We start from the raw sequence: 9,976 nt of genomic DNA, 5'->3' as shown, positions 1-9,976 counted from the left end.
CCGAAAAAACCGACTATTTTTTTCGTGAATGGTCTTAAAATTTTGGTGAATGGTACAAAAATTAAGGTCCTGTTTAAATTTGAGCCCTTAATATTAATATCAAGAGGTCGCTAATCGTAACTTTTCATTTCCCATTTAAATAACATGGGAAATTTTTTTTTTTCATTTGGAATTTTATAACTCGTCAGCGAATCAGTGGATCGAAAAGGTCGACTTACATTTTTTGTTGGAAATTGAACGCTCTAAAAAAAAGGTCTCTTATTATTTTTCGATAAATTTAAGTTTTCAAAAGTTATTCGAGGTCAAAGTTGAATCCATAGTAAATTTTAGTATTATGTGACTTTTCCGGCGAAACTATCAAAGTTTTCACAAAATGTTATCAGACCTTTTTTGTCGGTCATTTTATTTCCTACAACTTATCTCTGACAAAGTTTTCAAAATTCCTGAAAGCTCTTTAGCTATTTGCATTTAAATGTCAATTTGACAGGAAATCCTCTGGCCGATTTTAATTCATTACTTTTCAATGCGAATAACTAAAGAACTTTCAAAAATTTCGGAAAATTTGTAAAAGATAATTTGTAGGAAATAAAATCATCTACAAAAAAGGTCCTATAACATTTTGTGATAAGTCTGATAGTTTCGCCGGAAATGTCACATAATACTAAAATTCACTATAAATTTAACTTCGGCCTCGAATAACTTTTGAAAAATTAAATTTATGGAAAAACAATAAGAGACCTTTTTTGTAGAGCGTTCAATTTCCTACAGACAATATTCATCGAACTTTCCAATCCACTGATTCGTTGACGAGTTATAAAATTCCACAGAAAAAACAAAATTTTCCATTTTATTGAAATGAGATATGAAAAATTACGAGTAACGACCTTTTAATGTTAATACTGACACAGTATAATAGATATAATATATATACATATGATTTGTAAATTACATAAAAAATTCGAATACAAACATTAAAGTTATTAACAACAATGAGGCAACGACGCCCCCAGCGCCATCTACAAAAAACAAAATTTCGATAATTTACAAACTTCTAATCTTATAAATTGATACAAACATCAAACTTACCGCAATATGTCTCATTTAATCTCGTAAACCCTTCAGCACAAGTGCATTGACTACGACAATCAACACTAGCATAGTGGGATGTGACGAAACATTGACTCACATGATCACAATCGTCACCTAATTTTTTCGTCACATGGCATTTGCTGCCATGATGATGTTGTCCGGCACTGCATTGACATTTTTTTCCTTCGCCGTTGCCAGTGCCATCTGTCGCGCTTGATATACAAACTGCATTTTCGGTGTGCGCATGACATTGTATGTCGTACTCACATTGTTTGTCGAACAAAGAAACTGCAATGAAAAGTTTTTCATAGAATTTCGTAAATTTATGTGACGATGCACTATAGCAATAAACAAACCGGCTACGCAGCGCCCGGTTGATTGTTTAACATAATTTTCTTTGCATTGACACTTATGATCAACGCAACGGGCGTTTTCTATCGCTGAACAATCATTGTTGCTGATACAAAATGCATCGAGCCCTTGTTTGCATCGACCGTCATGAGAAAAGTAATCTTTTATACATTGACACTTATTATCAATACACTTTGTATTAAGAAGTTGCATACAATTGTCGTCGTTGTCGCACTGAGCGCCAATATCTGAAACAAAGCGATTTACTATGTACTACAACATAGCCTCGAACTCAAACAATGAACAAACAATGCATTGACACAAATTTTAAATAAACAAACATTGTTTGCGTTGGTACCTTGTGCGCTGTGGACACAAGCGGTTCTTCTGAACGCATAGTGAAAGTCAGCAGGGCAACCACATTTATGGTCCCAACAAACAATATCCTTGTATGACTCATCCAGCCGACACTTGTTAAACAAACACGAGCATTGTTCATCTTGTTCACACGGTTCGCCATAAGATCTCACTGTAAATCCATAAATATTAAAAATATTGTTCGAGTCAATGTAATTGTTTTATTGTTTTTAAAGTGTACCGGGAATACAGCGATCGATCGAAGCAAAAATATGTCTCGGGTGACAAATACAATGCCCAGTTGTCGCACACATGGAATTGTTTGCTCGACATTCGCTGCCCGAACAAGGCGCTCCGATTCCAGGCAAACAATATTTTCCTACTTCATAGTAATATTGTTTACAGCTGCATTGACTATTAGTACACTCCGTATTCACGAGAGAACAGTCCGTGTTGTTCGAACAATGGCCACCTAGATCTGAAACTAAGATTGCGACAAATAAACAAACAATAAAAGTCCATTGTTTTGGGTTGTATAAAATAATCGATTGTTTGTTATAAGTGTTGAACTAGATGAATTACTTTGTTTGGTGATTACTGACAAGTTCTGACAAGAAACAATGAGAAAAATTCAACTAATTCTATTAGAACAAAAGGAACAAAGTTATGTATCATGAGGTTTCTTTAGAAAACAATCAAATAATCAAAGCTTTGTATAAACAATACATTCGTCCTACCTTTTGGAGCAGAAACACAAGAATATCTTTCGGGGTCATAAAGATAGTCAGCTGGGCAATCACATTTGTTGTTCAAACAAACGAGATCTTTGTTCGTCCCGCCTAAGTAACAGTTTGTTTCATGCTTACAAGAACATTGTTCGTTTATTTCACATGATTCGTAGAGTGCTTTTGCTGTAGAATATTAAACATTTAAATTACACATTGTTTATATACAAACAATCAATTTATCTTTGTTTGAACCTACTTGGAACACATTGTTCGACAGATAACTTAACGTGATTGGATTCACAACTGCAACCATTGAATAGCGAACAGTATGAATTGGTCGCGCTGCAGTTACTGCTCAAAGAACAAGAAGCGCCGATTCCAAGCAAACATTTATTGTTTTTTATAAAATGATTTTCAGGACACGCGCATTGTTTGTTAATACACCGCGAGTTTGGAACAGTCAGACAGTTGTCATTTGTTTCACACTCGTCATTTAATTCTGAAATGATTCTATTTGTTACGACCGAACTTAAATTCGTATCAAACAATGAAAAGATTTTCATTGTTCTGTACTTTGTTTGTTTACCTTTTGCACTTTTAATGCAGGAATTTTTACTGGGCACGTAATGATAACCTTCGGAACAGGAACAAAGTTTTTCTTTGCAGGTAAGATCGACATATGTCTCATTAACAATGCAGTTATCATTGTTTTGACATGCGCATTGTATGTCATGCTGACAAGAATCTCCGTGAGACAGACCTGGAAATAAAATTTTTGAAACAATAGAACCCTGGGAAGGGATTTGGGCGTTTGTTGGCAGCACTCGCCTTAGGCTCGTGCAGCCAATCGGCGCGCTAGAGGTCATTCAATCACTCAGTAATAAAACTTACGTTCCAAACATTGTTTGTTGTCCAAATTAACATGAGAGTAACGGCATTGACAATTGTTCTCAATGCAACTTGAGTGATCCATTAGACAATCGCTGTCACCTTCACACCCTGTTCCAATTAACGCAATACAATTTCCATTCTGCTCAAAATAACCTTCCTCACAGACGCATTTGTCATGTAAACAATGCGACCCTCTTAGATTTTCACAATCTAAAGTTTTATTGCATTTGTCACCAAGAACTGAAACGAAATCAATGCAATTTAATTCTACGAATTAAAAAACTTTACTATGTACGATAACAACAAATGAATATTACCAGTAGCTGATGCACTTTGATACAAATATGTGAAAGTTAGTAAATAAACACTAATTATTGCAATCCATTTATTCAAATTAGACATTTTCGGTCTCTGATTTTTTTCAATCTGCTACTGGAGCCGTAGAATGAAAAGAAAAGTCAATTACTTTAAATTCAAAGTTCGATTTTATATTGCGTTTAATTTCAATCATTGATAGACCTCTATAATCTGGATTTGGTGATAAGCGAGTGATAGCGCTATCATATGTAAAGATATTCGCGATTATTCAAAATAAATTATTGCGTTTATTTAAAGATACGTTAAGATTTTTGTATTTAATCCAAGATAAATTGGACTCGGCGCCCGAATAGGTCATGTTTGATCATAACCTTCAAAGTTACCCTCATATTTTTTGGGTACACACGTCCCGTAGATCCCCATCTTCTCCTAGTCGAAACCTACATCGGAAAATGTAATCAAGTGACGACCAGGCTGTAGGTTAACTGGACGTTCAAAGAACTCCTGCATTGATATTTAGTGACTAATCACAATCACAATCACTATAAATCCTTGCATTATTGGTCTAAAATATCTTCCGTCTCAGGAAATAAAGAGACTCTGGACAAATTAGGCTTAGGAAGGCCTGCCCATGGCGCCCATTCCCCGTAGTGGTCAACAGGCCGCTTCGAAATAGAATGATAAGACGCAACTTTGTCTTTTTACACTAAAACAGACCCTAAGCAACAGACTTTTCCAAGCTTTCGGGTATTTTGATTTTTTTTAGTCAAAACAAAGATGGCGCCCACTCGGAAAACTCGAGTTATCAACAAAATTGCGAATAAAAAGCGATTGGAAAATGAAATTTGTGAAAAAAAAACACTAGAATTAATATTTTTATTAAATTATCGGAAAAAAATTACACTGTAACAATAATATCTTATTAAAATATATATTTGATAGTAAACATTGAAATCATTAATAAAATTGAAGCGACAATACTTCCTGCGCCACCTGTAAAAACACAAATTTGATAAGAGAAATAACAATAATTATATAGATAAATTAAAATATTCAACTTACTGCAATAAGTATCATTTAGTGCCTTATATTCTTCAGAACAAATGCATTGATTTTGACATTTAACCGTCTCAGGTTTGGATGTGACGAAACATTCATACAAATTATCACAATTTTCGCCTAATTTTTTAGTTGCATAGCAGCCGTTGCCTTGATAGTGTTGACCGTCGCTGCATTGACACTGCTTTTGTTTTTCGCTATCAGCGCCATCTGTTGGATGTAATGATTTACAAATTGCATTTGGTGTGAGCTCAGTACATTGTACATCATAGTCACATCCCTCGTTGAAAGCAGAAACTGGAATGAAAATAAAAAACCAGTAACTTTTGTAACTGCATTGATTTTGGATGACGATGTAAGTTGATAACAAACAAACCTGGCATGCAGCGTGTAGTTGATACTTGAACGTTATGGACCATACAGTTACAAGTTTCATCAATACACCGAGCATTTATTACCCCTGAACAATCATCGTCACCTGAACAAGGTGTGTTTAAAGCTTGTTTGCAGCGACCATCAGATAGAAAGTAATTTTCGATGCATGAACATTTTTTATCAATGCAGTTTAATTTACTTTCTGTATCACAATCTGCGATATTGCTGCAAGAAGCGCCAAGGTTTCCAACACATTTTCCATTTTTCTGGCAATAATCATTTTTGCATACGCAATTATTTTTTTGACAATTTGTATACATTACGGAACCACAATCTTCATTTTTTTCACAGAAATCGTCAACAGCTAAAGCGAATTTCAGTATAAAAGTATTTTTTTTTCAATCAAAACCATAAAAAATATGGGCGCCACTGACTTACCTGCAGCGTTTCTTATACAAGAAGTTTTATTTAGAGCTAAATGCATGTCTTTTGGACAAGAACATTTTTTGTCTGAACAAGAGACATTTTCAATGTTACAATCTGAAGGTTTGTCGCAGGAAGCGCCAAGTTCTGCAACGCATTTTTCACTGCTTGCAAAATACTGTTTCTGGCACTTACATTTGTTGCCTGAACAATTTGTATGCATTACGGCACTACAATCTTTATCTTCTTCACATAAATCGGAAGGAACTAAAACAAAATCAAGTTCATAAACTTTCTTTATTACAAGACCCGGGAAAATATGGGCGCCACTGCATTACCTATAGCGTTTTTTATACAAGAGGTTTCATTTAGAGCTAAATGCATATTTTTTGGGCAACTGCATTTAGAGGCAGTACAAAGAGAATTAATCACTCGACAGTCGCTGTTACGTGAACAATCGGCGCCAAATCCTTTGACGCATTCTTCGTTTTGCACAAAGTGATTTTTCGCGCATGTGCATTTTTTATTAGAGCAAATTGAATATCTTAGTAATTTACAGTTGTCATCGGTATCGCATTGGTCATTTAAAGCTGAAATAGTAGTCGAAGAATGTACTCAAAATTTTATTCTAACCTCTCAAACTTTTTACCTTTTGCAGTATGAACACAAGAGAATTTTTCGGGAATATAATGGTAATCGTTTGGACATTCGCATTTTTCGGAACAAACAAGATCAATATAAGTCTCGTTCAGGAAACAATGGGGGTAGTTTTTACAGGCACATTGTTTTTGATCGGTACAAGAATTTCCGTAACTGGAAACTGTAAAAAAATCATTTGTATTTTTGTTTTTGTCGAGAATTGTTTAACAAAGAAACTTACTCTCCTTGCATTGTTTGTTGGACAAAGCAACGTATTGCTTTTCACACTGACAAGTGCTTCCGTAACATAAAGTATTCAAAAGTTGACAATCATTATTTTGTTTACACGGAATTCCGATTGTTGCAACACATTGTTTGCCTTGTTCCACATAGTTCTCTATACACTCGCACTTACTACTATTAGAACAAATTGAGTGCATAACATTCTGACAATCTTGAGATAGTTCACAAAAATCACCAGGAGCTAAAAAAAAGTTCCACAACTTATTTGTATTGTTTACAATATTGTACAATCGAAACTGGGCGCCATTGATTTACCTGTAGCGTTTCTTACGCAAGAAGTTTCATCTACAGCTAAATGCATGTTTTCTGGACAAGAACATTTTTTGTCTGAACAAATGGCATATTCAATATTACAATCTGTATGTTCGTTGCAGGGTGCGTTAAGTTTTACAACGCATTTATCATATATCGCGGAATAATTTCCTTTACACATACATTTGTTATTCTCACAACTTGTATGCATTATGGGACTACAATCTTTATGTTCTTCACAGAAATCGAGGGGAGCTGTACCGAAATTCAATCTATAAGTATTTTTTATTACCAAATCAATAATAAATATGGGCGCCATTGACTTACCTCTAGCGTTTTTTATACAAGAAGTTTTATTTTTATCTAAATGCATGTTTTCTGGACAAAAACATTTCTTGTCAGAACAAAAGACATTTTCAATGTTACAATCTGAAGGTTCTTCACAATAAGCGCCAAGTTCTGCAACGCATCTTTCATCGCTTACAAAATACGGTCCCTGGCACTCACATTTTTTATCATCACAACTTGTATGCATTACGGCACTACAATCGTCATCTTTTTCACAGAAATCGAAGGGAACTGAAACAAAATCAAATTAATAAACTTTCTTTATTAAAAGACCCGTAATAAATATGGGCGCCATTGCATTACCTGTAGCGTTTTTTATACAAGAGGTTTCATTTAGAGCTAAATGCATATTTTTTGGGCAACTGCATTTATTTCCAGTACACTCAGAATCAATTACCATGCACTCAGATTTATTTGTACAATCTGCGCCCATTCCTTTAACGCATTGTTTGTTCTGTTCAAAATAATTATTTTCACACTCGCATTTACTACTAGAACAATTTGAGTGCTCAACTTTCTGACAATCTTCAGCTCGTTCACAAAAATCACCAAGAGCTAAAACAATATTGATAAACTTGTTTACATTGTTTTTGAGCAAGAACAATGAAAACTGGGCGCCATTGACTTACCTGTAGCGTTTCTTATACAAGAAGTTTTATTTTCAGCTAAATGCATGTTTTCTGGACAAAAACATTTCTTGTCAGAACAAAAGACATTTTCTATGTTACAATCTGAAGGTTTTTCACAATAAGCGCCAAGTTCTGCAACGCATTTTTCATTGCTTGCAAAATACGGTTCCTGGCACTCACATTTTTTATCATCACAACTTGTATGCATTACGGCACTACAATCGTCATCTTTTTCACAGAAATCAAAGGGAACTGAAACAGAATCAAATTAATAGACTTTCTTTATTATTATAATACCCGTAGGAAATATGGGCGCCATTGACTTACCTGCAGCGTTTCTTATACAATAGGATCGATTATTAGCTGGATGCATATTTTCTAAGCAGTGGCATTTTTTTTCAGTACACTCTGAACCAATTACCTTACACTCGGAATCCTGTGTACAATTTGCGCCTATTCCTTTAACGCATTGTTCGTCCTGTTCAAAATAATTATCTTTACACTCGCACTTGCCACTAGAACAATCTGAGTGCTCAACATTCTGACAATCTTTAGCTTGTTCACAAAAATCACCAAGAGCTAAAACAATATTGATAAACTTATTTACATTATTTCTGATCCCGAACAATGGAAACTGGGCGCCATCTAATTACCTATAGCGGTTTTTATACAAGAAGTTTTATTTCTAGCTAAATGCATGTTTTCTGGACAAAAACATTTCTTGTCTAAACAAGAGACATTTTCAATGTTACAGTCTGAAGGTTTTTCACAATGGGCGCCAAGAGTTGCAGTGCATTTTCCATATGAAAAAGTATATGAACGTTTGCAAACACATTTATGACGACGTGAACAACGACCGTTTATTGAAGCACAATCGCTATCTGTACTGCATTTATCTCCATGACCTAATATTGTTCCGTTAAATTAATAAATAATTATCAAAATTAGGCAAATGCAAATAATTCAAATTTCGAAAGTATTCGAACCGAAAAATTCAAATTATTGGTAACATTTGATTTCAAATTAATCAATTCAAATTCGGTGTTCGGTTCGAATAAGTTAATTTGAACTATTCTTGCACCGCTCATGCGTATCAGAAAAATCTGGATAAAATAAAGTCCCGAGAAACTTTTTATTGTCAAGTGAAAATAAAAAAAAATCATTACCACGAAGAGAAGAATTCCTGGGTAGCCCAGATGAATTTTTGACAATTATAAAGCAAATAATCAATGCAAATATCCACTTATTTAATTTTAACATATCGATATTAGACCCGGAATTTATTTTACTGGAAAAAATTTGAGAACTGTCTTATGTAAATTTAATTTTGCCTTTTATATAAATTGATATCAAGATGTAATAAATATTCAACACTATCTGATCCAGTCGATAATTTCAGCTGATAGTGCTATCGAATTTGGTTATATTCGATTATCTAAATACCCAAAATACCAACAGGGCTAATTGTATATTTGTATATAATTGATTTGTACTCGAATTCTCGGAAATGATAAATCCGTTATATAAAACTTTATAATATTACAGTATTGCAATCTCTTAATTAGCGATAACGACACTGTGAATAATGTTTTTTTTATCATGATTATGATAACTAGCGGGATAAAGATTTATATATTAGCAAATTTTATTAAAAGTATTTTTTTAAGAAAAGATTTGCAAAACAACAAGAGATAATTTTTATAACTTTTTTTACGAATATTGATTGTGATCAATTTAATTGAGACTGACTGACTAAAACTTGGTATCTCAAGTCCTAGTTTAGCAGAACGAGCCTACATTTGCCTAAATTGTCATCCCCAATTATCAGAAGAATTATTTCTAGAGTTTTCGTATTTCTTTGACTAGAAGACATCATTAGGAATAAAAAACGTCGCTACTACTATCTGGTCAAAGTATTGGACATAATTCAGAAAAATCGCGATCAGCATCAGTCATCGCTCACTTAAAATATTCAATATCGCTTTCTGCGTAAATACAAATTTGAATCTAATTCGTATCTTAATTAGATCCCAAGATGGTCCGTGACGATAAATTATAAATTATAGCAATAATTTATAAAAAATAAAATTTTTTTTTTCGTGAATTCTACTCGGCAAGGATTTACTATAGACAAAAAAAATCAGCGTAGCAACAGAACAATTATTTACCAAGTTATAAACAATCAAAAATGGCGCTTAAATTTATACCCCTCCA

At 33.8% G+C, this 9,976-nt stretch overlaps 2 protein-coding genes across 2 annotated transcripts; both read right to left on the bottom strand.

The window, feature by feature from the left end:
* Nucleotides 1–2: 2 nt before the first annotated feature.
* LOC130674339 (prion-like-(Q/N-rich) domain-bearing protein 25) lies at nucleotides 3–3,930 on the bottom strand. The gene is made up of 10 exons (XM_057479640.1): nucleotides 3,734–3,930; nucleotides 3,417–3,656; nucleotides 3,112–3,285; nucleotides 2,782–3,024; nucleotides 2,535–2,708; nucleotides 2,039–2,281; nucleotides 1,799–1,969; nucleotides 1,446–1,688; nucleotides 1,087–1,377; nucleotides 3–1,016 (listed from the first exon to the last, which is right to left on the bottom strand). The coding sequence occupies exons 1-10, from the start codon at nucleotides 3,816–3,818 to the stop codon at nucleotides 946–948; spliced, it is 1,935 nt and encodes a 644-aa protein (XP_057335623.1). The 5' UTR covers nucleotides 3,819–3,930; the 3' UTR covers nucleotides 3–945.
* A 666-nt stretch (nucleotides 3,931–4,596) lies between these two features.
* On the bottom strand, nucleotides 4,597–9,080 carry LOC130674480 (fibrillin-1-like). The gene is made up of 14 exons (XM_057479821.1): nucleotides 8,929–9,080; nucleotides 8,416–8,667; nucleotides 8,090–8,341; nucleotides 7,763–8,014; nucleotides 7,437–7,688; nucleotides 7,113–7,364; nucleotides 6,789–7,040; nucleotides 6,472–6,714; nucleotides 6,241–6,411; nucleotides 5,930–6,181; nucleotides 5,607–5,858; nucleotides 5,170–5,532; nucleotides 4,797–5,090; nucleotides 4,597–4,727 (listed from the first exon to the last, which is right to left on the bottom strand). Exons 1-14 carry the CDS (start codon nucleotides 9,020–9,022, stop codon nucleotides 4,657–4,659), a joined length of 3,252 nt encoding a protein of 1,083 aa, XP_057335804.1. The 5' UTR covers nucleotides 9,023–9,080; the 3' UTR covers nucleotides 4,597–4,656.
* Nucleotides 9,081–9,976: the final 896 nt, after the last annotated feature.

This window comes from Microplitis mediator, chromosome 9, assembly GCF_029852145.1.
Source record: "Microplitis mediator isolate UGA2020A chromosome 9, iyMicMedi2.1, whole genome shotgun sequence".
Taxonomy (NCBI): domain Eukaryota; kingdom Metazoa; phylum Arthropoda; class Insecta; order Hymenoptera; family Braconidae; genus Microplitis; species Microplitis mediator.
The sequence above is the reverse complement of the archived record's forward strand: the minus strand, read 5'-3'. Positions and strand labels throughout refer to the sequence as shown.